At 61.5% G+C, this 26384-nt stretch overlaps 1 protein-coding gene across 2 annotated transcripts in view; it reads left to right on the top strand.

The window, feature by feature from the left end:
* Nucleotides 1-18012: 18012 nt before the first annotated feature.
* The window catches only part of TIMP2 (TIMP metallopeptidase inhibitor 2), a 48383-nt gene continuing 40011 nt past the window's right edge, over nucleotides 18013-26384 (top strand). The window contains exon 1 of one of the 2 annotated variants that reach the window (XM_047094050.1): nucleotides 18013-18029. In XM_047094050.1, coding sequence (XP_046950006.1) covers nucleotide 18029 — 1 coding nt within the window. In that variant the 5' untranslated portion in view covers nucleotides 18013-18028. Of the gene's footprint in view, nucleotides 18030-21292; nucleotides 21441-26384 lie in introns of those variants that run through there. The other variant, XM_047094046.1, reaches the window with a different exon arrangement.

The raw sequence follows: 26384 nt of genomic DNA, 5'->3' as shown, positions 1-26384 counted from the left end.
AGACGACCCACTGGAAGTCTCCCAACCCGACGGACAGAGGCTTGGAGGCCCCGGACAAGTGGAGGAGAGCCACCAGGAGTGTCCCCAGTCGTGGTCCCTTCACAAGGAAAGATGCTTCTCTACCACCAGCACCCACCCCCACATCCTGCTCTGGTCGGTGGAACTTGTTTTCCCTCTTAGAGCGCACATGGACCAGAATGTTCTTCTGGAACATTCTTTCTCTTCCTCTTCACCGGGTAATTCCTACGCATCCTTCAGGTCTGAGGGCCTCTCAGATCTCAGGGGTCTGGCGGAAGGGGGCCTGAAGTTCTGCACCTCTAACCAGCTCCCTCAGACCACACTTTGGGGCCCAGCGCCTTAGACGCAGGACCTCTGGGAACGCTTCTCTGTCCTCCTCGCCAAGTCAGCTACCCGGCCCTGTGCCCACGACACACAACATGTCCCCCTGCCACAATCCTCCCACAGGGCATGGCCATCACCACCTGTGTCTCTGCGGCCACTAGACGGAATTCTTCTTTCCGAGGTCGGATCCCAGGGATGCCCAGCACAGAGCGGGAACACGGTCAGCCCTGAAATCTTGGTCGGATGAAGGAACCAACCCATGCGTTCAAACGCACGGTCCGTCAGACCTACGCCCCCCTCCTCCAAGACCACATCTACACCCTGGGGGAGAAATCCACTTAGAACACGGACCTCGCGTCGAGTCCCAAGTAGAGGAAACAAAACGGCTGTGGAACATTGGGCCAGCTTAAGTCAACTTCCGATGGGATCATCTAGACCAGCGGTTTTCACAGCGGGGTCCCCCATCAGCAGCGTCAGCGTGGCCTGGGAAACTTGTCAGCAATGCAAATTCTCGGGACTGCCCCAGCCCTTCCGAGTCAGGAGCCCTGGGGAAGCGCCCGGCCTGCGTTCCAGAGCCCCAGAGACGCCAGCTCCCGCAAATGCAAGAGCCCGGGTCTCCACCCCGTGACAGCTGTGGTGGCTGCAGGTGGGAACCCCCCGGAGGGGCTCTGAGCGTTCCTGAAACCCCCGCCCTCTGTGCCGCTGTCACCACCCCTCTGACACTGAAGGTTGTCACACTGAGGGTTGTGGAGGACCCTGCTTCCTGACACCTCCCGGAGGACTTTGTTTCCGACCCTTCTCCGGCCCTCAGACACCAGCTGCCTGGGGTCAGCGCGGACCCCACAGGCTAAGGGCTCCCGTCCCAGGAGACCACTCCCACCTCAGATGCCAATCGCGGATCCCCAGGGGGGTTCCCACCACCCCCTGCTCAGGCTTGATCGTTTGCCGGAAGGGCCCACAGAACTCAGGGAAACACCCGGCCTGCCGTTACCAGTTTATGCTCACGGATACCAGCCCGGCGCGGTGGCCGAGGGCAGCCCTTACAATTCCTTGTGTGCGGTGCCCTGAGCAGCCGTTCCCCGTGAGACCAGCCTCCAGCCCTTTCCCGGGAGCCGCGTGCAAGAGGCTCTGTGCTTCAGTCACGGCAGCCCCGTGCGGGGATGGGGAGCGTTGCCTTGGCAACACGGAGACTTCGGGGGTGGCGATGGTGAGAAGGCCTGCGTTTGACCTTCTCGCCATCCCATCTCGCGGGGCTGGCGGCTTTCCTGGCTCCCTGCTCCGCCACCAGGGCCGGGCCCAAGCCCTCGGCCGGGTGCGTTCCCCAAGGGAGGCCTTGGGCGCCCCCTCCCCACGCCCTGGGCTCAGAGGGCAGCCGCCTATGACATCGGCTTCACCAGGAGGCCCCGAGGAGTCCTGTGCCCATCTGGAAGCGGAGCCCCCCCGCCTGCACCAGGATAACCAGGGAGCCCCCCACCCCCCGTGGCCACACCTTCTGCTCGCTCGGAGGCTGTAACCACACAAAAGCAAGGTGATCTCTGAGTTCCGGGCGGCGAGTCAGGTCTCCGTCTCGGCCGGGTGACCTCAGGCAGAAGGCTTCCCCTCTCGGGGCCCCGGCTTGGCGACCGTGACGTGCGCACTGACACGCCGCCTCTCTCCGGGGACTGTCGTCAGAACCACGTGAAAGGGTATCTGAAGGCTTCCGATGTCACAGTCCCTCTTATCACGATGGCGAGGGCATTGTCTCTGCACGCTCAGGCGGCTCTAACAGAGCCACCCGCAGACCGGGTGGCTCAGACACGACAGGAACTCGCTCCCCTCAGCCTGGAGACTACACGTCCGAGATCAAGGTGCCGATAGATTTGGTGCCTGGTGGGAGCCACCTTCCCGGTTCGGAGATAGCCCTCTTGGTCCGCTGTGTCCTCACAGGGAGGAAGGGGTGAGGGAGGCCCCAGGGTCCCTTTTATAAGGTCACTAATCCCATCCCTAAGGCTCCGCCCTCCTACCTGAACACCTCCCTAGAGGTGACACCCCCTAACACCATCACACTGGGGGTTAGTTTCCAGCGTGTGAATTTGTGGGGGGACACGAACATGACCAGATGCTTCCGGGAGCTCAGCTCTGTGCGAGTCCCTCCGGGAATCTTTACTCGGTTAGGGACCCAGGTCGGAGACCTCAGTGCCCTCCCGCCACGGGGCCCAGCCGCAAACTCCCCCACCCCCGCACTCTGGATCGCAGGCACGGTTGCACATTTGGGGTCCTGGCTTCGCAATGGTTCCCAGGCTGTGCGTTGACTGGGGTTCGGGGAGGGGAGGCGGGCCGGCCCCTGCTCGCACGGAGCTCACGCTACAGCCAGGCCAGCCCCAGCGGCCGGGGTGCATCTGGTCTGCCCTCCTCGGCGGCCCCGGCCTGGGGACGTGAGGAGGACTCACCCCTGACCACGCGTGGGTCGGGCCAGCTGCTGCCCCCCCGGCCCCCCCACTGGGCCAGTCGGCTCCCTGAGACCTTGGTGGGGTCCCTCGGATCGAGGCTTGGGCAGCCTGCCCGGTCTCACGCGAGGTCCGTGGATTTCGGAAAATGCTTAAAAGCTTCAGCTCCTTTAAGAAGGCTTTTCTCCAATTTGGCACGGTGGGGTGTTTCTGGGCTGTGGGCTGCCCAAACCCTGGGGCGCCTGTGTTTATTCACCCAGTCAGGGAGGAGGCCCGGCCGCAGGAGCTGGCCGTGCTGTCCTCCGAGAAGTGGGTGTCGGGGACGTGTCCTGGGTTTCCTGGGGGGCGGGGGGGGGGGGAGGGGTGGGTGCGCACCCTCCGGCCCGGGAGGAAAGGAGGCCAGTTCGGTGGGTCCCCCTCCAACAGTCAGGGTGGCCCGGCCACCACGGCCCCAGGTGCCGGCCACCGGGGGAGTCATCATCGGCTGGCCCCGGCCGTCCCGACCCGGGCACCTGCTCCCCGCACAAGGTCAAGAGGGCGCCCCCAGAGGGCGACCAGAGGGAGAGGGGTCCCCGAGGCCCACGAGGAGGAAAACTAGCTGGGCCCCTTTAAGACTCTGCGTCGCCAGAGGAGAGAGAATGCAGAGCTTTGGTAAACATCTGAGGCCTTGCGGTAACAACTACCAGCTGTGTGAGGGGGCGCTGGGGGGGCGGGGAGGCCGCCCCAGCTCGGCTGGAGGGTGGGATGGGCTGAGGTCAGTCTGGGTGGGGACGGAACAAGAGCGAATGTAGGGAGGACGGCGGGCTGGGACCCGGAGAGGCGTGCGTTCGAGGGCAGGAGCAGCGGCCCAGCCCCGAAGCTGCCGAACCGTCTGGGCCTAGAAGCTTCCACCGAGGCTCCCAGTCTTGTCCCACATCCTGCTGGGAGATCTCTAACCCTCCCCCGACTCCCCGCAGCAGCCGGGCAGTGAGGACAGCGGGAAAGGACGGTTTCAGCCCCGTGGGGGCCGTTTCTTCGAGACGCTCCGATAGTTGCGTCTTCGCCCGACAGGGGTGGCGTTTGGGATCTCGTTCTAGAGCGAGTAGTACCGAGCCCGGCACCTGTGAACTGCCCCTCGGCAACGCCCTTCCCCAGACCCGTGGCCTTGGCCCTCACCTTCTCTTGCCTGGAAGCTTGGCTGCAGAGCCCTTCGTGTCGTGGCCGTGGCCACGTGGCCCGTGGCCCGTGGAGCCACCGTGGTAGTGATTGTGTCTACAGCAGCCAGGGTGCTTTGGGATTATGAGAACGAATCCACTTCAGAAAGGCTTAGCCTCTGGAGAGGGTGTTTTGTGGGCATTAACGGGGACGTGCGGAAGCCGGTGGCATCGTGGCTCGCTGGGCCCAGCGTTCGGCCGCGTCTGAGGGGCCTGGTGCAAGGCCACTGCTCCTTTCTGCTTCCTGTAGCAGCCTCTTCATGCTCACACCGCTCCCCTTCATGGCGCCAAAAAGGCTGCAGTGGCTCCGGCCCCATGCTGCATTTAAAAGGCAGGACGAGGGACGCTTGGGCGGCTCAGTCAGTTAAGCATCTGACTCTTGGTGTCGGCTCAGGTCACGGTCTCACGGTTCAGAGGTTTGAGCCCCGCGTCGGGCTCTGCGCTGACAGCCCGGAGCCTGCTTCGGGTTCCGTGTCTCCCTCCCTCTCTGCCCCTCCGCCCCACTCTCTCTCTCTCTCTCTCAAAAATAAGTAAACATTAAAAAAATTATAAAAGGCAGACTGAACCTTTTCTTTCAGAACTCCTGTTCCGGTTATCTATTTCTGTATAACAAATCACCCCAAAACCTGGTGATTGAATCTTTTATTTTGCTCGTAAATCAGCGATCCGGGCTGGGCTCAGCAAGAACGCGGTCAGCCTTGTTCTGTGTGGCATCTGCTGGGGCAGATCAGCCGGGGGCTGGAGGGTCCGCTTCAAGACGGCTCGCCCACAAGGCCCGCAGATCCATGTGGCTCCTGGCCGGGAACCCAGGAGGGGGGCTCTGGACTGGGGGCCTCAGCCCCGCTCAGGGAGAGCTGCTCAGACTCCCTACCAGCACGGTGGCTGGGTTCCAAGGAGACGAGGCCGAAGGGCACGGCGTCTTTAGGACCTGGCCTCGGAAGTCACACCAAGTTACTTCCGTCGGACTCTGCTGCTCGAGGCCTCACGAGGGCCTGCCCAGCTTCGGGGGAGGGGCCGCAGGTCCCACCACTTCCTGGAGGAGTGTCGAGGCTGCCCTGACGAGGACCATGTGGGGTCGGAGCTACGGGTGTGGACACCTTGGAAAACCTCATCAGCCACAACCCCCCGCGGACGTCTTCTCTGTTCCCGCTGAGCCACTTTGGGGCCCACGCCCAGCACCAACCTGGTAACTGAAGCCAGGGCACAGGGGAATCTCGGCTCTCCCCACGGTGTCCGGGATGTGTGAGGAGGTGTGGGTTCCAAACGAAACCAGCAAAGTCCCCCAGAAAAGGAAGGGGAAGCTCAGGATGTAATCACAGTGTCCCCGAGAGCCACATTCATTGAGCACTTACTATCATGTTTATTTATTTTTGAGACAGAGAGAGACAGAGAGTGAGCAGGGGAGGGGCAGAGAGAGAGGGAGACACAGAACGGGAAGCGGGCTCCAGGCTCCGAGCTGTCAGCACAGAGCCTGACGCAGGGCTCGAACCCACGAACTACGAGATCACGACCTGGGCCAAAGTCGGACACTTAACCCACTGAGCCACCCAGGCGCCCGAGCACTTACTATAAACCTGGGGCTGTGCTGAAAGTTTGATGCTCATTCAACTGATCACTTCTCCCCACCACTCAATAGACGGGGCTGTTGTTCTCCACTCTTTGCAAAACCCAAGGTTTGCAACCTGCCCGGGCTCGCAAGGCCAGAAGACAGCAGGGACAGGGTCGAAGGTCAGGTCCAAATGGCTCTGAGTCTCCACCACTAGCCAGTCTGCGGCAAAGTTCAAGCCGTCTGGTCTGCGGCTGAAGAAAGCACAGACCGGACTTTGACTGTGGAGGAAGCACGTAGTCTGGTTGCACTGGTAGCCATTTTGGGACAGGAGGCCATCCAATCTGAGAAAGAAACAGGTGCCTGGAGGAGGGGAGGACGTTGATCGAAGACAGCAATGCCTGCCCTCCCCGGGGACACTTCAGCTGCCTGGGCCAGGAAATCCACTTTACCGTTTAAGACTGTGTAAGTATGGTGCACAGTTACTTATAATTGAAAATATCTTAACCAATACAGGAAGCTACTATAGTGTTTTTCCTGTCTCGTTGCGGGGATGATCTGTAGGTCAGTCTACGCAACCAGACAACAAGGGGCTTAAGAGGAGGGACCAGGCCTCAAGCATCTCTGTCCCCAGTGCCTAGCAGAGCGCATGAACCCTACTCGGAGAGAAAGTAAAGGGGAACAGGTGTAGCTTTTCCTCCAGAATTTTTACGTGTTTATATCAGAAGCTTCTCTCTTCTCTGCATCTACACCTGGTGACGTTGACTCACTGCGTCTAATTTTTTTTTTTTTAATGTTTATTCTTGAGAGAGACAGAACACAAGTGGGGGAGGGACAGAGAGAGGGGGAGACACGGAGTCCGAAGCAGGCTCCAGGCTCCGAGCCGTCAGCACGGAGCCCGATGCGGGGCTCGAACCCACAGACCGCGGGATCGTGACCTGAGCCGAAGTCGGACGCTCAACCGACGCCCCCCCCCCCCCCAGGCTCCCCTTGCCTGTCATTTTCAAAGCTGAAATGCAGGAAGGAGGCTGCCCTGGAGTCCCTCCAGAGGCGACCTCGGTGGAAGGGGGCAGGCGCGTGCGTCTTCCCAGGGCAGCGGGAGGAGGCCGCTGGTGCTGTTCTGTTATCAGCACGTCGCCTGGTGATGGCTGTGGCCTCAGCCCAGGACACGCCGCCACCCTTCGAGGCCGGCTTCTCATGAGTCAGATTCCCTCCCACACCCAGGCTACGGGGGAGCTTTTGCACGTGAAGCAGCTTTGCGGAGCACCGATAGAAGAAAGCCTCGAAAACAAGCGTGTTCTGAGAGTCGGTCTGACAAAAGCATACCCGGCCGGCTCCCTCTGCACCCGGGGAGTGTGGGCGCCCAAGGCCTGAGCCCCGGGTTCGCGGCCCTTCCGCCAGAACCAGCGGTCGCCGTCCCGGGCTCGGGGCCTTCTTCACTCGCCTGAGAGACCCCGGCTCCTGTCCTGACGCTGGCCCTCTGTCTGGCCTGCCAGTGAAAGAAAGCCCACACTCGACAGGTGTAGACAAGAACGGTTTGAAAACGTCACCTGACAGGGAGCCCGGAAGCCGGGCCCCAGGGCCTGTCGACTCAGGGGCGTCACGACATCTGACATCTTCTCCTTGTCCCGGGGAGTGGAACTTCCCCTCATGTGTCGCCTGTGCTTCTGTCCTGTCCCAGGGTGCTCCCCCAGAAAGGGAAGGGAGGGGTTGGATCATTCTGAATGTTGCTCACTTTTCCTCTGACATGATCACCCGATACAGATAAAGACGGACGGACGGTTGCTTAGAAATTCAAAGTCTAACTGAACCAAGCCGTGAGTACGTATTTTCCAAGCCAATAAAATCATCTTTGCGGAGATGACCGGACAGGTTTTTGGCACCATGTGTGTTTGAGGCGGCCTGGCCTAACATAGAAGCCCGGCAGAGTGAGTCCCGGTGCCGGTGGTCAGGGCCGAGGTCCAAGCAGGGAGGAGTGACCCGGAGGGGACACGCAGGAGGCGGTGCTCCACGCGTGCTGGTGACGGGCCATCTCTTGTTCTGGATGGTGGTCGTGAGCTGTGTGCACACGGCAGGGATGGACCGAGCTCCGTCCACCCTTAAGGTCTGTGTTCTCTGCATGTGTGTTGCATTTCAACAAAAGTGGCCTTGGTATCTCCCCATGCAGGGGTCACACGATGTTCACTGTAAGGGCGGTGGGGGGGGGGCCACAGGCACTCACCCCTCAAGCAGCTGGAGCTTGGGGGGTGACCCACTGGAGACGGAGAGGGTGGCAGAGAATCTCACCTGTCATGACTCCCTGGCTGGAGACCAGCAGAGGCTTTAAAAATGTTTTTCTTGACATTTATTCATTTTTCAAGAGAGAAAGAGAGGCAGAGTGTGAGCAGGGCAGGGGCAGGGAGAGAGGGGGAGACACAGAATGGGAAGCGGGCCCCGGGCTCCGAGCTGTCAGCCCAGAGCCCGACGCGGGGCTCGAACTCACAGACCGCGAGATCGTGACCTGAGCCGCAGTCGGACGCTGGACCGGCTGAGCCCCCCGCCCCAAGGCGCCCAAAGATCAGTAGAGGCTTCAGCCCCGAGCCCCCAGCACAAGCGGGTGAGCTGCCCGTCTCGCGTGCGGCTCCGTGCACGTGAGGACGGGACGAGGGCCGCGGCGGGCCTGGGGAGGCGGGTTGTGGGGTCACGCGTCTGAGAACGGCTGGAACTTGGGTGGCCCCGGGACTCTCTGCCGTTCGAGATCGTCACACCCTGCTCGGGACTTGCCGCTAGCACACCGGCCTCGCGTAGATGCCTTCCTGTCATGGGTCACTGGAGTCATCAGGGCCGCCCGTCCCTCGGGCCACAGGCCTCCGCATCAACCCCCGCCCCCCCCCCATTATTTCACCGCATCCGTGCAGATGAGGACACTGGGGGAGACTTCCGGGCCACAGGGCTCGCGAGCCCACCGAGCCCAGCGCTTCCTGCGGCCCCGGGGGCCACCAGCGGTTCGCGGCTCGTTCTCCGTCCCGCGTGGCGGCGCGGCCGAGGGTCGGGAGGACGGAGGATCTCGGCGGCGTCGGGAGCGTGGCCCAGACCCAGCCCGTTTCCCTCCACGCTCCCCCAGAGGTGCTCTTGTCCCCCCGCACGGGGGAGGGTGCTGTCACACAGAGGGGGTCACCTGGGTTTAGTCAGCTAAGGGTCCGCCTTCAGATTAGGTCGTGATCATGTGGTTCATGAGTTCAAGCCCCATGTTCGACTCTGTGCTGACAGCATGGAGCCCACACTTGAGATGCTCTGCCCCCCCCTTCAAAAATAAATGAACATCGAAAACAATTAAAAACAAGATAATCAATACTGGTTCAATCGAGCCATCAAGTCAAATATGCGTGCGCCCCCCAAATTCACGTTGAAATCCTACCCCCGCAACGAGATGGTGTTAGGAGGTGGGTCCTTTGGTGGGGGGGGGGGGTCAGGTCATGAGGGGACAGCCTCATGAGGGGTTAGTGCCCTCGTAAGGGAGACCCCCGAGGGCTCCCTCGCCCCTTCTGCCACCGCCGGCCCCCCAGTGTCAGGCATCCAGCCTCCGGACGTGTGAGACAGCTGTTTGCGGTGGGAGCCGCCCGGCACGGTCTGGGGCGTGTTTGTCACAGCGTCCCAGCAGACCGAGACATTGTGACCCATGTGTCGCACTGCGTCAGGTGATAACAGCAGGGAACCCCGCGCTCTCTGCTCAATTTCCCGTAAAACTAAACTTACCCTAAGACCTAAGCTCGGTTCCGTGAAAACGACGAATACTGCAGATTTAATGAAGGTATTACACTCAGGCCTCAGGAGGGCCCCGGCACCTTGCCCAGCCCACTTTGCACAGTGCCCGTGGCAGCCGCCCCCCCCCCGCCCCCCGCGGAGTCCCCACATCGTCACCCGGTCCCACCCCATGTGTTTGACTCCCCCACCTTTTCCCGCCCCTCCCCCGTCTTCCGCGGCTTTGATTTGGTTTGCTCTCCCGCCAGCGGATCTCTGCCTTTTCCAGCCTCCAACGAGGAGCCAAGCTCCCCTCCTGTTCTCCTCCCGGCTGCCCACGACTCCCAGCCTGGGGTCCGAGGCCAGGAGCCACGCCAGCAGACTCGTGCCTTGCTGCTCAGATCACCGTGCACGAGTGTGGCTCCCAAGCAAGCAAAGTACCGGGTGTTGCCAAACCTCTCTTCCCGGGAGCACACGGCTCGAACCTTCCCCTCCTCCCGCCCCGCCCCGTCTTGTGCCCAACGTCCCCCTGGCGAGCCTGAGGAGCCGTCCCCGTGTGTCCGGACACTGTGGCCTGAGGGAGAAGCCGGAACCCCGGCTCCTCTCACGAGCGGCCTCCTGCCGGCCCCCCACCCCGCCTTCCGCCTCAGCCTCCCCGCCAGCCTCTCCCTGGGTGCCCTCTGCCCCTGCCAGCCTGAGCTCGCCACGTCCTGCCCACAAGTCAGGCTGGCTCCCCTCTCCGCCTCGGGCAGGCCCTCCCCTCCCCCTGGCCCAAACCCCACTATTCAAACCCCTTCCTTTTTGACGGTTACCGACGCACGATCCGGATGCCGTGTAATTCATCCATTGGAAGGGCACGGCTGCATGACTGACAGCGATATTCACAGCTCTCCAACCGCCTCCACGGTTCACCTTAAAACATTTTCACGGGGGCACCTGGGGGGCTCAGTCGCTTAAGCATCCGACGTCGGCTCACGATCGTGATCTCCGGTTCATGGGTTCCAGCCCGCGTCGGGCTCTGTGCTGACGGCTCAGAGCCTGGAATCTGCTTCGGATTCTGTGTCTCCCTCTCTCTGCCCCTCCCCCACTCATGCGCGCACGCGCGCTCTCTCTCTCTCTCTCTCTCTCAAAAATAAGCATTTAAAAAATTTTTAAAAACTAAAACATTTCCATCATTTCTGAAAGAAAACCTGTGCCCTTAGCCGGTCCCCGCCGTCTTCCCCTCCCCTCCCCTCGGAGCCCTGCAGCCCTAACGGACTCGGTCTCTACAGGCTTACCCGTCGGGTGGAGGGAATCGTGCAGTACGTGGCTGTGTGTGTGGCCGGCTCCTTGCACGGTTTTGAGGCTCATCCCCATCGTAGCAGGAGTCAGTGCTTTGTGCTTTTCTGTGGCCACATAGTATCCACTTTACGGGTACCCACGTCCTTATCCGGCCATCACAGTGACGGACACTGGGGTTGTTTCCACCTCTCGTTACAACGAATCCACCGTGCACACCGAAGCTTCTCCAGGCACTTCTCCAGCCCCGCTAACTCCCCCCTACCCAGCCCGCGCTACGTGCCAGGCTCCAGACTGCACTCTCGCTCATGCCCGCGAGGGCCGGTCTCGCCATACCCCGACGGGTGCGACACAGGCCATCGTTCCCGTGTTACGGATGAGGACACCCGAGTCCGGAGAAGGGAGGAGATTGGCCAACGTCCTGGTGGAAGGAGGACCCCGACACAGGTCTGCTCTACAACCTGCAACCTCCCGCTATTGGGCATTTGGGCATTTACCCCTTGTTTCGGTGGGTCCTGTGTATTTATGGGTCTCCTCGAACTATAAGCGTCTTCCGGATAAGGACCACGTCTCTTGGCCCTTTGGTCGGCCGTCGGGGGGTGGGGGGAGCTCTATGCTTTCTGTCGGCTAAGCATCCTTTCCCTCACCCCCCTCCTGGCTACAGGATGGGCACGTGGTTCAGGCCTGGCCAGTCACGGCCCTTCACTCCACTGGCTACAGTGATTGGCTCAAGGATGGGCACAGGCTCCAAGCCTGGCCAATCAGAGCCTTCCTTGGGTCTTTTGCCATAGCAACGGCTGAGGCCACCTGCTTCCTCTTTGGGACCGGGAGCTATAAGGACCATGAAGCCTGGAGCTGCCCCTGGAAACTTCTTCCTGCCTCCCGGGGACAGTCTACACCAGAATGCCATGCAGATGTCAGAACTGATGCTGCAGGAAGCCATTTGATGGCACCGAAAGATGTTCGCGATCCCTTCCCCGGGTTTACAGTAAGCAAGCTGCGAACTAGAACATGCAACATCACTTGCTCTCCGTGTGTTCCCCTATGTATGAAAACATACGCACGCACGCACACACGCACTCTTTAGAAATGGATGCCAGATGCCGAAATATGAACAGTGTTTCTTTCCGATCCTACGACTTGGTGTATTTTTTCTTTCTGTTCATCTGAACTTTGAAGCCTCGGCCTGTTAGAAGTTGTTATGCTTGTTCTGTTTTGTTGAAGCCACAGTTCCTGCAGGACCCCCCCCTCCCCCCCCCCCCCCCCGCCCCACCAAGAAGTCCTGTCGACTGCCCTCCTCCCTGGAATTTTTAGGTTCAGCCTGAGTCATGTCGTCTTGGCCTTTTTAGAGCACACAACTTTTCCAACAATCCCATTTTCTGCCCCGGTCCTGGGCGCTCCCCACCCTCGGCGTCTCTGCTCACCTGCCCCACCCCCTGGGCCTCCAGGCCTGGCCGTCCAGCTGTGCCTGAGTGACGCCATCCCCCAGTGTCTTCCGGACCCTCAGAGAAAGCCAGGCCTTTCACCCCCACCCCCAACCCGCCCTGCTGGGTGCTGTGTTTTCATTCTCAGCTCGCAAGGAACCTGCAGAAAATATTTTCTTTGGCAGCCGATTAGGGAGTAGCAGCCCCGGACATGCCTTTCAGGCGACGTCCAAGCCTGGGCCAGCTGCTGGCCTCCACAGCTGCCCCAGGGGCTGTGGCCACGGGCAAGGCCAGGGTTTGGACCTCATCCAGCTTGAGTAAGGTTCTCTCCCCCATCAGGTTCTGAGACGTCCCAAGGCCCCACGGCACCCTTCTGGCAGACCAGACCTCTCCCAGGCCACCATGCCAGGGGGTTGGCGTCTGGCCTTCCAGAGGCCCACCCCCTGAATGCCTTCTCCCTCTGCCACAGGGTTCAAGGGTATAAGGGCCTCCCAGGCAGGGAGTCAAGGGCCTCATGTCCCCCTCCCCGCCCGAGTGTCTCCTTGTGGGGGCCCTGCCTTCCCTCCCTCTTGGAGGGGCTGTTCCCACTCCCCTTCTGAGCAGGCCTGTCCTTCAGATCTAGGCCCTGTCCCGCTGCCTGACCCTGGCTGGCCGGTCAGATCCACGCTGATAAGAACGGGACCCTAGCAGAGAATGAACTGGATGACAGGCTTTGAACCAAAGGGCCGGCAGGTTGTAGGGGAGCAGCCGGACCAGGAGAGCCAGGGAGAGGCGAGGGGCCGAGCTGAGTCACCCAGGGGAGCAAGAGGAGGAAGGGGGAAGGAGCCCGGGGGGCTCTCAGGTCCCGGATGCACAGCTGCACCTGTCAGTCTCACCACGTTCTCTGCTTCCTTCCAATAAAGCCCACTTCGGCTAAACATCCCACCTGGATATTTATTCCTTAAAGCCCAAAGATCCAGACGGTTTCACTAGGGCACCTGGGCTTCCCCAGGTGGGAAGAGCCTTCCTCGCCCGCCTCCAGGAGGAGGGCGTCCTCCTCTTGTCCCTCCCGCTGGCTGGAAAGCCCCTTTTTCTGCTCAGTCCCAAGGGCCTTGAGCTCTTGAAGAAAGTGCTTACCTGGGTCTCCTCCAACCCTGGTGTCCAAGGGAGGGGGTTCAGGGCAGAGAGGCCTTCCGGGTCACAAGCAGAAGTCACCGGGCAGCCCAGTTCAGTGGACCCTGATTGGGCATACGGCTGGTGGAAAAGAAAAAGGTAGCAGATTTTGGAGTGTGGCAGATTTGGGTTTGAATCCTGGGTCCAGCACCTGCCAGTTTACGCACCCTGCTCTTTGTTGGCCCCGTGACACCAATGGCGTCCGGGACTTGCCACGCCCTGGGCCCCCTCCTACACTCTCCTCTAGACAGCACTGCTAGGAGGGTCCCGTTTTTCCAAACAAGGAAGCAGAGATGGGAGAGGTTAAGCGATCGCCCACAAGCTTCTCTCAGCCGGTGATGGGAGAGAAACCCTGATTTTTCTGACTCTGGGGAGCTGGTTTTGCCCTAAGAGAAGAAAAAAAAAAGTCTGGTCCTAACATAAACCCTCATGAAATAAAGCTAACGTGCTTCTCTACACAGAGGAAGAGTAGATAACCCTTCCAAAAAAAAAAAAAAAAAAAAAAAAAGCTCTTCCCGTATTTACCCAGGAACTACAACATCTGGGATTTGCTTCAGAAGATCCCACTGGGGCCGGTGCTGATGAGCTGATGGTTCTGGAAGCTGGAGATGGGTGGCTCTCCCTCCATGTGAGTATGCTTGTGAGGTTTCATAATACAATGTTTTTTTTTAAAGTAGCAAGAAGGAACACGGCCAGGGTGGAGAAGCGGTCTTGCAAAGGATGTCAAGGTGCAGACAGCGAGCCCCGAGTCCCGCCAGGAAGGGAGCCCCGAGCCCCTCCCCACGGCCCGCCGCCAGCCATGCCCCCTCCCCACGCCTCTCCCTGTTGACTCCCTTGTGGTCCAAGAACCCTCGGCTCTGAGTAATAAATGTGCGCTCTCTCGGAGGGACATGTGTTTCCAATCATTCTCCGCAGTGAGTGACCACCGACGGCTGCTGCCTGTCTGTCCCCCACCTCGTACCTTCAGATCCGCCATGACCACAGCCCCGGCCCAGCTCCCACCCCAGGTCTGCGCGGAGCCCCCCCCCCCCCCTGTGCCCTCCCGCCCATGTGACTTCACGCAAGCAGGCTTGCGTCTGGAAGAGAGTCCTCTGCACCGCCTCTGCCCCCGATGGGACAACTCCGACCACCCTGTAGGTCTCGTTTATCCCAGCGAGCGTCCCAGACCACCTGTCCCCGCCCTCCGCCGATGCCCTTCACCTGCTTGTACTTGTTTCTGTCCGCGTTTCTGCTAACGGCCGGTTGCTGCTGGAGGAAGAACCGGGTCACGTCTGTTCCCTCTGGGCGCCCGGCACCTGCACAGGCCTGGCAGATGGCGGGTGCCCAACACATCCTCACTGAATCGATGAACGAACAAATGAGCCATAACCTTAAGGAGCAGGGAGTCGAGGGGAAGACAGACACAAAGATGAGTAACCTGCTAGGGGACACGCAAGGGGCCTAAGGAGGCCAGACAGTGAGCTATGACCGGGTCATGTCCATCCCCGCTCCCTCTTAGGGCGACCCATTCTCCACGCAACTCCACTGGGCGCCGCCTTCGGCTGGCTGGGCCCGCGGCCTGGGGCACAGCGAGGAGGGATCTTGGGCCACACCAAGGCTCGGTGGGGAAGGAGTGCTCGGGTCTGCTGGAGGTCGGGGGTCAGGGAACGCGGACGCCCCCCCCCCCACGTCCCCGAGGAGTCAGACCACAGTCCGATGTGATAGGGGAGCAATGACGAGGACCCACAGCGCGCTCGGTGCAGGAACATCACCCCCCCCAGACCCCAGCGCCTCCCCCGTGGGCATCTAGGTCACACTTGTTGGGGGTGTGCTGAGTGGCAGCTGGAGAATGCAGGGGACACTCAGGTGGCTGGCTCTCAGGCTTGCCTCTGGGGCCAGGAACCCTAGGGCAGAGCTTGGGGTCCCCGGGAAGAGGAGAGAAGCAGGGGGATATGGTGTGGAACCGCTCCCATGGTCCCACCTGCCTCTGGGGGCTGGACCGTCCGTCCCTTTGGCGTCCGACGCAGGCACCAAAGGGTGTGGAGCCCGGCAGGTCCCCCCAGCCAAGGAGGGGCTGAAGGTGCCAGTGGGCCAGACCCAAACTCCAGAAACCGTCTGGAGATGGCCATAAGGACCCAACGACTCACTTTCTAAGGAGCTGCGTTTCTCCTTGCCTCTCATGGCTCTGCTGTCTTCCGATCTTTTCGTTGATGACCAGGGCCACCCCACCCCTGCGCTCTCTGTTGTTCTGGTGTTTCAGCTCAAGGTTGAACGAGCGCCCTCAGGGATTCTCACCCCGTACTCCCTGGGTGCCGTCTCGGGGCTGGGACCGAGCCCGTACATGCCAGGGCTGGTCACGGAGCCTCACGGAAGGCGGCAAGAGCCTGGACCAGTGCTGGCCACCGGGCGAACCTTCAGCATCCCGGAGAAGAGAGGGCCAGGGGAGAGGAGGGGAGGGAAGGAGAGGCAGGAGAACAGGAAGAAAAATAGGATGGGGAGAGGGAAGGAGAGAGAAAGGAAATTCTTGGGCACCGTCCTAATCATAGCCTTGAAATGAAATTTACTGCTGCACTCAGCATGGGGACGCCAGCCAGCACCAACCCCCCTTCTGTTTGGATTAGGCGATGACATCATGGCCACGGCCAATCACTGCCAGCACCAAAGAAGCAGAGGATGGTGGGGGGAAACCTGAGCCTCCAGCCGCCCCCCCCCCCCCACACTCCCCGTGCTTCCAGGGAGGGGAACCTGAAACCAGCAGAAGTCAGTCTCAACACACCCCTGCTGAGCTGGGCCCGCCACTCCGGCTGCCCTGCTCCCTGCCAGCACCTGGTCCCCGGGCCCCGCCAGCTGAGGCTGCCTCCGGGAGCAGGCCAGGGGCGGACGCAGCAGTGCCGGGTTCCCGTCTCCGCTCTGCTCGCTGGCCCTGCTCCCCGACCCGCCCGTGTGAAGGAGGCACATGACACATGCCCGGGGCCAAAGGCAAGGGCTTGGGCACGAGAGAGCACAGAGCAGGCGGCGTGAGAGCGTGAGAGCCGGCTCTGGTCGGGTTCACCCTGCTCTGTGTTTTGCGGCGACAGAGTCAAAGTGTGGGTCGGCGGGGAGCCCACGCTGGGGGCCTGCCCCCGCCGTGCCTCGCGGGCCGGGAGACCCTTCTGCGTCAAGGCCACCGTGCCGAGAGGCAGTGCCGGCTCAGAATCCGGGTGGGACGAGGTCCGCGAAGGCTTCGGCCCAGGGGACGCGGCGGGGTGGCGTCAGCCCGCCTCCCCGGGGGGGGGGGGGGGGACAGGAGTGTGATCGCTGCTCCCAGACGGCTCAGGGGTGGCCAGTGACTTCACGGGCTGCCTGCTCACAAAGCAACAGCCTCCCTCGCACCCTCCCTCTCTCTTTCTGGAGTTACTCTAGACTGGATCAGAGCAGCACGGGCAGGCGGTGTTGGGACGGCATCCAGGCCTGTGGAACCTGTGCCCTGCGGAGCAGGCGGGCGGGCGGGCAAGGCCGGCATCCAGGCAGGCGTGCAAGGTGGGTGCCTGGGCTCCGACTGCCTTTCCCCACAGGGCGCCTGCCTGGGAGGAGGCAGACAGTGACAAAGGAAACCCCGTGGGGAGGCAGGGGCTGAGGGAGTGTAGGTGACCGCGTGGGATCACCGAAGTACCTGGCTTGGGGAGCTGGAGACAGGACAAGCCTTGAGAGAGCCAGGCAGAGAGCCTAGAAAGTATCCAGGTTTCGGCGCCAGGAGATACCCGTCGAATCTGCATCTGAAAATTGCCTTCCTCGCCCCAGGGGCAGGATACGACGCTCATCCTGGGTCACCAGGTCCCATCACCTAGAGAAACTCCACGAACTTTCTGGCCAACACCCTCTTACATACTCTGTCCACGCATATGTGTAATTTCACGTAAATGAAACACCGTGCATACCGTTTTCTCAGGGACGCTTGGAGAAAACAAACCCTTGAAATACGCCTTGCCCTCCCTGTGTCCCCCGAGAGCCGATGTGGACACACGGATACGCCGTCCTGCACAGCTAACCTCCCGAGAGCATGACTGTGTCTCTACAAAAACGGAGCCTTGTTGATCTGCCCTGCATTTTGCTTTTCTTGAGCCTGAAGGTTTTATTGGTTTCCCTAAGCTAGTGGTTATCAACCAGGCGGTTTTGGTCCCACCCAGGGACATTAGGCAATGTCTGCAGACATGTTTGGTTGTCACAACTTGGTGGTGGTGGGGGGGGACCCTTGGCATTCAGGGGGTGGAGAAGAGGGATGTTGCTCAACACCTCACAGCGCACAGGGCGCGCCCCTCCCCCACCAGAGATCAATCTGGCCCAGAGATCGGCGTCACCGAGGCAGAGAAGTCAGCCCTGGCCGCAGAGGGTTAATAATTTAATTAATGAGCAAATAGGAACATGGACCGTCCTTATAGCGTCTGCTGCTGGTCGTTAAGACGCTGACTGTGCAGAGACCACAGCCCATATTCTGGCCACAGTCGGACTCAGCTTGTCACCGTGGATGTCCTGCGGTAAACAGCCCCACCAAGGAACACGGAGGACAGATATCTGGGCGGATGCAGCGGGTGGCGGGGGTGGGGGGGGGGGAGGGGAGTACCACCTGCCTTCTATGGTCATGAGTCAGACGCCCAGAGTGGACAGGGGCCCGTCGTGACCCTGATCCCTCTCTGGGGGCCACCCATCACACAACCACAGAAACCTCCCAGACGGTCAGGTGTACGGACAAGCCCCACCCCCCCCCACCCCCCCCCCGCCACCGACCCGGGAGCTGCCCGAGACATTGCCGCTGTTCTGTATCTAGCCTCCTGGGCATGTGGGGCCAACTGTAATGCCTGTAAGTTACACGGAGCGTCTGGCTCTCTGGAACCTGCCGGAAGGAGGTGGAGGCTTCAGCTCCGCTCCAGCTGCCTCTCCGGAGAGAACACTCCATGCTCAGGAGGCAGGAGATCTCCTCCAAACTGAGAGAGTGAGTCTACGGAGAAGACGCACTCCCAGGGCTCTCCCAGTGCTGGGTGGACAGAGCCTGGCTCTCCTGGGCCTGCTGCCCGGGGCCCGTGAGGTCACTCTGACTCTGTTTACCTGACAGGAGCAGGAGGGAGGAGCCATTGGCATTTCCTCCTGGCTCCCGACAGTGTTTACTCTGTCAGGCCAAGCCCGGGACACGTTTGCTGGGTGTGCCCCGACACGGGTAGGACGGGCAGCGGCTCTGGAGGACCGTGCATTGGAAAAGTCTCTTGGTGAGGGAGGCAGGGGCAAGCTGTGAGTTTCTGGTAGACGGTGGTGGGCCCACGAGTGTGGTCTGAGGGTCCCGGAAGTCCCCCCTCCCCGGCTGGCCCGGCAGGTCCGCTTCCCCCTGTCTGTCCTAAGACTCAGCCCAGAGTCAGGCTCTGGGGGCAGATACGAGCCCAAGTCCAGAAGGCGTAATCAGAATGGATCCCGGGGGGAATGGGCCAAGGTCTCCTGCGTGGCTCCCCTACTGGCCCACTCCCCCAATATCAACGTAGAGGAGGCTGGGTAGGAGCAAAGGTGACAGAGGGAGCTACCGGCGGCCCGGGGCCTCCTCCCTCCCCACTCTGCATGGATGTGGGCCACGCAGACCCTGTCCTCCTTCTTGGGGGCGTGGTCAGAGCGCAGCCTCGCCTGGCTGTTGATGTTCTACAGCACGTAGCAGAGCGAGCGCTCTTGCGATGGGGCGTGTGAAAGATCACTCTGTTGACATCAGCAGCCAGGTTCTAATCTCCTCCTGTCCTCAGTACCTTCCTCATCTGAGGCCTCAGTTTCCTGAGTTGGAAGACAGCACCTGGAAGGCTGGCCAAGGCTGCAAAGAGGAACAGAGAGGCAATCAGGCGGCAGTCAGATGGCTGGAGCCGGTGACGTGGATGGAGATGGGGGTTGGGGGGGGGGCGGCTGCTCGGCCCGCATGAGAGTCATTCGATGTGGGGTGGCTCTCAGTAACAGCCAGCACATGCACCAGATTTTAGAGACCAGGTCAGCCATTCAGAGCAATCCGTTAGGAAGGGGGTTCAATCACCATTCTGCGGGTGCGGAGGGCGTGGTGGGACCGCGAGGCGGCTGGGCTGCTGAGTCTGAGATCTGCTGGTGCCCTCTGCCCCCACTCCAACCTTTCAGAGAGGTACCTGCGCTGCCCATCTGCTAAAAACCCTCCAAAAGCTCCAAACTCAAAATAAAAGGTGCGTCCCCTCCCCTCCCAGCCCCTCTGACAGCAAATGGGTCCTAGCTGGCCCCTTTTCCCTCACTTCCCCCTCCTTCACTGGCTCAGGGGTCTTTGCACCCACTGCCCATGGGACTTTTGCCTGTTCTGTGGGTTTCTGAATGCCCTGCTCCTAGGACAGTGTCCCTCTGTAGATGCTCCAGTGAGCACGGTTGATGGAAGGGAGGAAGGAAGACCAGGTCTCTTATTTCCACCCTGGGGCAGCTGGTGTGGCCCTGCTCTCCTCTCGCACGGCCATCGAACCTACCTCTGGGATCCTCATCACCCTCACCTATACCTGACTGCTCAGGTGTACGTCTTGCCTAAAAGACAGGGCGCCCCTAGGTTGTCTGTTTCATAAACTGACAAATCGATTTTGGATTCTGCAAATTTCAGCAGCATTTTGGTTGTGCCTGTCACAATGAAAGGATGGTGGGGGGGGAAATGTTACAGTTTTCTGAATTCACGACTAGAGATCGGACACCATCTCAAAACGACACAATTCTATTTTATGCGAACAAAAGCTGGAAAAGTGACTTTGGGTTTGTCAGGGTGCTAAAAATAACCACTCTGCCTATTTATCTTTGCTCCCAGTTGTGTGCTGCAAAGCACACACAAACAGAGAGAAACCATTTTCTCCCGGCCTTCCAGTATTTTCCAGTTTCCTATTGAAAGTCAGCATCACACAGTTGCAGGAGCAATTACTCCTTAACTGTGCCCTTTTCCTGCACTTACAGCCCTCCTAGATAACACACGCCCTGCGGGCAGGAGGGAGGTCCTGTGTATAACACCACCACCAACCGCAGAGGGGCTCGGGGGGCAGCCTCGGTGACAGGTACACGGGGACCCTGGTGGCCACAGTTTGCATGCCATCTGCGCCTCCAAGATCCCGGCCTTTCCTGGAACACAGAACTGTTTTGGGAAAAGTCCTTCAGCCCCACATTTGTGGGCTAAGGGAGGAAACTGTGAGCAGAGCCCAGCAAACGCTTTCCATCCAATCCTACTGCGTCCTGAACTCCAAGGCCCACCCCCCACTGGCTCTTGTTGGCTGGTCAAAAATATGGCCAGTTTATATAAAATCCTGTTTTGTTCATAGTAACCACTCCCCCTCCCCCTCCATCTGAACTGGTCAACCGCACTTAAAATTCTAAGACCTGCATTTGAGACAGGAATCTTCACGAAGCTTCCTGAGGCCACCTACCAAGGGGGGCATGGGCAGGGGGCGGGCGGGGAATGACCCCCGCTCTGAAGCGCACACATCCCTTTGGCTCAGTCCCTAGCCGAGGGACCCCAGGGGTGGAAGGGAATCAGGCAGTGCACGCCTCCAAGCCGGAGGGGAAGGGGCAGTCGGCGGGCGCCCGGTGCCGTTGAGGGGTGGGCTGCGAGTCCCAAGTGCTGAGTCAGGGCCCCGTGGGCGCTGCCCGCCCCGCGGCTGCCACCCCAACCTCGGGCGATCTCGGGGGGCGCCGGGGGGAGGGGGGCTGCGGGGCGCGGCCGGGGGCCAGGTGCGCAGCTGCGGGCGGGGGTGGGGGCCAGACGTGTCCGCCGGTCCGGGCACAACAAAGCCGAGTTTGGGGGAGGGCGGGGAGGCGCGGGAGGCGCGCGGGGAGGGGGCGGCCCGGAGCTGCCGGAGCCGCATTGGCCGCCCGCCACCGGGGGGCGGAGCCGGCTCGCCCCGGAGCGCAATAAAAGGCCGGCTCGGCCCGCGCCCGCAGCGCACGCATCCATAGAAGGCAGTGGAAGCCGCCGGCGCCGGGTCGCGCGCTCGCTCGCTCGCCCGCCCGCCCGCCTCGCCGCCCCCACCCGTCTCCTCGCCGCCGCGTGAGCCGCGCCCCACGCCCCGCGCGCCCCCCTCTCCGGCCCGCGACAAAGACCCGGGAAAGTTTGCGCGGGCGAGCGCGGGCCAGGTGCGGAGGGCGCGCCCGCGGAGCGCAGCGAGCCCCGCGCGGCCCCGGCGCGCCCAGAGGCCAGCGCCCGCAGAGCCGGCGGAGGCGGCCGAGCCCCGCGCCCCGCGCCCCGCGCCCCCGCCCGCCATGGGCTCCGCGGCCCGCAGCCTGCGGCTCGCGCTGGGCCTGCTGCTGCTGCTGGGGACGCTGCTGCGCCGGGCCGACGCCTGCAGCTGCTCCCCGGTGCACCCGCAACAGGCGTTTTGCAATGCAGACGTAGGTAAGGACGGCGACCCCGCCCCGGCCCGGTGCCCGCCTCCCCGAGGGTCCGCGGGCGCCCCGCCCGCCCGCAGCTGGCCGAGGGGCCCACGCCCCGGACCCTGGCCCTCGGGCCTTCTCGAATCCTGCAAGTGGACGCCAAAATCGCACTTTTTTTTCCCACCCCCTTCCGTCTCCCTTTCTTTGCTTCTCTGCCGAGATGCTTCTCAACCTCAAAATTCCACCGAAATTCCGCTGCAGCTCCAGCCCCAGAGAAGGGAGCCAGGGAACGGATCGGGTTTTGGCAGGCGGAGGGCCCTGGGATGCCAGCGCGGGGGGCGGGGAGAGTGGGGGGACACAGCGTGGGACGGGGAGAGTTCCGGCGCCGGGGGGCTGGAGGCCTGGGGACCCCGGGAGAAACTTGCACGGATAACATGGAGCTGGCCTTCTGTGGCCTGGAGCTGAGTGCCAAAGGGCTTCTCTGCCTGGGCCCCTCCCTCCAGCCCCGTTTGGGGGTTCGCAGGATTAAACTGGGGCAGAGTGGAAGCTTCCCTCCTCTGGCCGGCTTCCCTGAGCTCAGAGGGGCAGCCCTGAGAGGCAGCTAGAGCCCCAAAGGCAGCTCCTTGATCTGCACCCTGCCCACGGGGCACCCAACCCAGGGCCGTCGGGGGAGAGGGAGGAGGGTCCTTGAGTGGTTTGCACCCGGCGAGTGCTTTTTCAGGACATGCACAAGAACGAGGCTGTGTGGGGCAAGTGGGGTTGTGTGGCTGTTTAGAATCCTCAAGAAAATATCTGTTACCCCCAGGACTCCTTACCCCCCCCCCCCAGTGGTGGGAGCAGGCAAGGGAGGGAGGAGAAGCCAGAGACTAGGTGTGATCCACGCAGAGGCTGGGACAAGTGGGGAGAAGCCAGCAGAAATGGGAGGAACCAGCTGGGCCCCAGAGGTTTCCATGCAGGCCTCCAACTGCCCTGGTGAGGGTCAGCCTGGTTCTCCTGGGCCAAGTTCAGTTGAGCCGGAAGGACAGATGCCCAGCAGGTGGGCCACTGCAGCCCCCTATCCCGCCCCTCCCCCCCCACCCCCAGGCTTTTCAACAGGTTTATGTTCTGTTCCTGAGTCTCAGCCAGCCAAGCATCCGGTTGCCAGGCCACGTGTGGTGGGGCTGGCCGCCCTCACCTGTGCAGACGCAGAGCCAGGGTCTCTGGGTCTCTTCTGTTGTCAGCCATGCCCTTCCCATCCCCCCATGGCTGCTGGCCACACCCCAGTTGGCCCTCCGAGCTGTTGCCAGCCCAGGAAGTGTTCGTGGGTTCTTATCTGTGGGCCTCACATGGCTCTGGCCACCTGGGCGTGGGACGTGGTCCATGCCTACGGACTAGTTTTCCGTAAAACCCGAGTTGGGGGGAGGTAAGGTCGGCTCCCCGATTTGGCTTTGGTGCTCAGCAGGATTTGAGGGCGATGCACATCGGCCTCCTTCTGGGGTGTCTGCTGGGAGTCCCGGCCTGGCCAGGCCCCTTTGCTAAGAGCGAGGCCATACTTCTGACCATCAGGCTGTGGGGCAGGATGGTCCCAAGGCCCAGAAGGAACCGAGTCTTGCAAGGTGCTTGGGCTTGGTTCGCAGGCACCAAGCAGGAAGGGGCTGGCCCTGGAGACCACCTCACACTCTTTGGCCCCGGAGGGAGAATTCCTGGCCTCGTCCTGGCCCAGTAAGCTGAGGCAGCAAAGGGTTGGGGTCGAGGGGCTTCTTGCTTTGTGGTTCCTCTCTCTTCCGCCTGGATCTCCTGGCATTTGTGTCCCAATTCTCCAAATCAGAAGCATCGGAGATCCTAGACTTCTAACCCCGTCTCAGCTCGGAGGCCGGTCGGGGAACCGACGCCAGACTTGCATTGCGACGCCCAGTTCGTTAGATTCCCGCGGCTGCTGTAGCGAATCACCAGAAACTGGGGGGTGAAGGGGGGGTGCTCAAAACAACAGGAATTGCTTCTCTCACAGTGTAGGGGCCCAAAGCCCCAGATCAAGGTGTGGGTAGGATTGGCTCCTTCCGGGGGCCCCGAGGGGGAATTCGCTCTAGGTCTCTCTCGCAGCTTGGTCCGGCTGCTGGCGCCCCTCCAGCCTGCGCTCTGTCTTTACGTGGGTCCGTCTGTGCGCGCGTCTGTCCACATCTCTCTCTCCTTAGAAAGACCCCGATCACTGAGTTTAGGGCCCACTTGAATCCAGCATGACATCATCTTAACGTGATCACATCTGCAGAGACCCTATTTCCAAATAAGGTCACGTACGCAGGTTCTGGGTGGACCTGAATTTTAGGGGGAAGCTCGCCACACACCGGCTGCCCCGGTCGGCCCCTCTGTGTTCGATCTCCTTGGGATACAGAGCCGAGGCACCCCAGGGTGGCCGTGGAGTAAACCTCACGGTGAAGGCCGTGGCCCTTCTGTGTCTGCTTCTCTTTTAAGTCCTGCTTGTGTTCCCCACTCTGGCCCAGAACCGAGTTGCCTGGGGCTCTTTTAGAGACCACTCAAGGCTGGGTCCCTTTGTAAATACAGAGGGCCTGGCCTGGACCTCAGCTCTTGTGGTTTTAAAAGCGCCACAGGTGATTCCGTGCCACCACGGCCGGCTGTGGCCGCGACCCAGGGGCCCGTGAAGGGTGATGGCCTCACGCACACTGGGGTTACTAAACGCTGACCTTGAATGTGCTGTGCTGGCTCCTTTAATTGTCGGCTGGACGCAGGCTCGTTAACTGGCTTGGTGTCTACGAGAGGCGGTTGGCTTAAGAAATAGTCCGATCTCTGTCTGCCTGCCTGTGTAAGGATTTCTGGGAGCTTGTAGGACCGGAACTGTGCTCAGGAAAAGGAGCTCATGATGAGGTTGTGAAATTTACGATGAAGGGAGCAGTAGGTAAGACCTGGGTCCCTCCTGGAAGGCCTTGTTCCCCATCCTTTCCAGGCAAATGAGGACAAACGGGAAACGTTTCCTGTCTCAGCCCTGCTCCCATGTGCTGCTGGCCCGTCTCCTACCACCTAATGGAGTCCGTGGCCGTCTACCGCGAGCCTGCCCAGCCCCCAGCCCCCGGCACCTGGCCACAGACCAGCTTTGGGCCTTTTCTTCAAGCAGTACCACCACGGAGGGAGCCTCCAGATACTGAGCCGGCTGAGAGACTTGGCCAGTTTGGGAGTCCTGGGTCAATCCAGGAGCTCCCTGGATCTGGCAAAGAAAATCTCACTTCTCGCTTGGGTGGCAGCACCCAAGGCCGCGTGGCTCCAGAAGAGTGGCCCACGATGGCGTCTTTCTCAGGGTGCTCCCATCTCCAGACCCTGCTCTCGGCAAACCCCCTGGCGATCTCCGGCAGAGCGGAGAAAGGCCCACCGCCAAGGTCGCTTGCCGGTTGCCGGGCCGGGCGGGCCAGACCGTGGCCACCTGCAGAAAACACACAGCGAGCATTCGGAAATGGCCGTGTCTTCACTGGACGCACGTGTCCGGGAAGACCAGGGCAGATAAGACTCCCGTGAGTTGAATCAGGCCCTAAGTGCACAGGGGCCGGGTGGGGGTGGCTCTTTAAAACTGCCGTTGGCGACTCCTATAGAGTGCTTGCCCGCTTGGTGTTGTGTATACCCTTTCACAGCGGGCTGTGTTTCAACAAGCCGTTATGGCGTGGCCGGCTCCGCCCCACGGGAGGCATTGTCCCCCGCCTTAGGAGGGGACCTCCGGACACCAGTGCCAGGCGGTGTGGGAGTGCTGGGTGTGTCAGGGTAGGCAGAGCCCCGCAGTCCCCAACCCTGATGGCCACACTCCAGGTGCTTTGGGTAAATGATAAATCAAGTACCTGTGTGAGAGGGGAATGCAGTTTTAGGATCTGGAAGTAGCAGGTTTTGAAGGGAGGGGGGCCACGGAGGGGACTGGAGCCCCTGGGCCCGGGTTTGGACAGTGTCCCTGGAAGGATGCATTCTCCCCAGGGAGTCCCTGGAACCTGGGCTGCTGGCATTTTCCCGGGGTTGGGAGACAGAGGGCGGAGATGTAGCCTAGACACACGCGTGCAGGTGGTGCCGGGCGTGGCCGGTGGGTGGAGGGAGCTCTCCCCACACCGTGGCCCCTGCCTGTGGGCTGAGGACTTGGTGTCAGCCTGCAGCCGGGACCCGCTCGGTCCTCGGGAATTCGCGGTTGGGGCCTGTGGTCTGTGAGCGGCCCGTGGGCTGGGCCCCTGCCTCTCTTCTGTGCTGTCTCAGCTGGGCTGCCGGGCAGACCCCCGTGCCGGGTGCACGGTCCAGATCCAGTGGCAACATTTGAGCGCATTGAGAGCAAGGATGTGGACCCCTTCCCAGGCTTATGGGGTCGGCGGGGAGGGAGGGCGTGCAGCCACCCTAGGCCAGATGCAGAGCCACTGATCCGATGCCCGAGGCCCGCAGGTGGGGGCGAACCCCTCAGATTCCCAAGTGGCTAAGAGATCTACCCGGAGGACCCTGGGAAACGCAGCAGGAGAGAGAAGGGCCTGGAGGAGACCAGAGAAGAAAGAACAGCGTGGTGGGCGGGGCCAGTGCTTCTCCCCTGCACCGGACGCTCCCTCACCCTTCCGCAAGCACGTGCGCAAGGGACCAAGGGCAGGTAGCCCCATGACTAGGATGGTTTTCCTGGAAAGAGAAAAGCAGAGCTGAGGAGCCAAGGTGGGAGAGTGCGAGCCCTGAATCTGAGGACAGGGCTGGGGGACCACGCGCCCAGACGTGGTTAGGTGCATCATCCGTGGCGGCAGCGTGGGGGTGTGCTGAGCAGAGGGACCACCCACCCAGGGAACGGTGAGAGAGAGTTCCAGGTGCAGAGCAGGGGGGCGAGGGGCCAGATGACCCCTCTGTGGTGTATCACGTGCAATCTGTGTCCCTTCCCAGGGGCCCAAGGCAAGCCTTTGAGGATGACAGCAGGGGTGGCCCCGGGAGTTGGTTAGAAGGCAGATGTCTGAACTGGTCCCGAATTGGAGCCTTGTGG

The sequence above is a fragment of the Lynx rufus genome, unplaced genomic scaffold, assembly GCF_022079265.1.
Source record: "Lynx rufus isolate CCGP_SWC_20201006 ecotype Redwood Valley unplaced genomic scaffold, mLynRuf1.p SCAF_37, whole genome shotgun sequence".
In the NCBI taxonomy this organism is placed as follows: Eukaryota; Metazoa; Chordata; class Mammalia; order Carnivora; family Felidae; genus Lynx; species Lynx rufus.
This window is presented reverse-complemented; position numbering and strand designations above follow the sequence as displayed.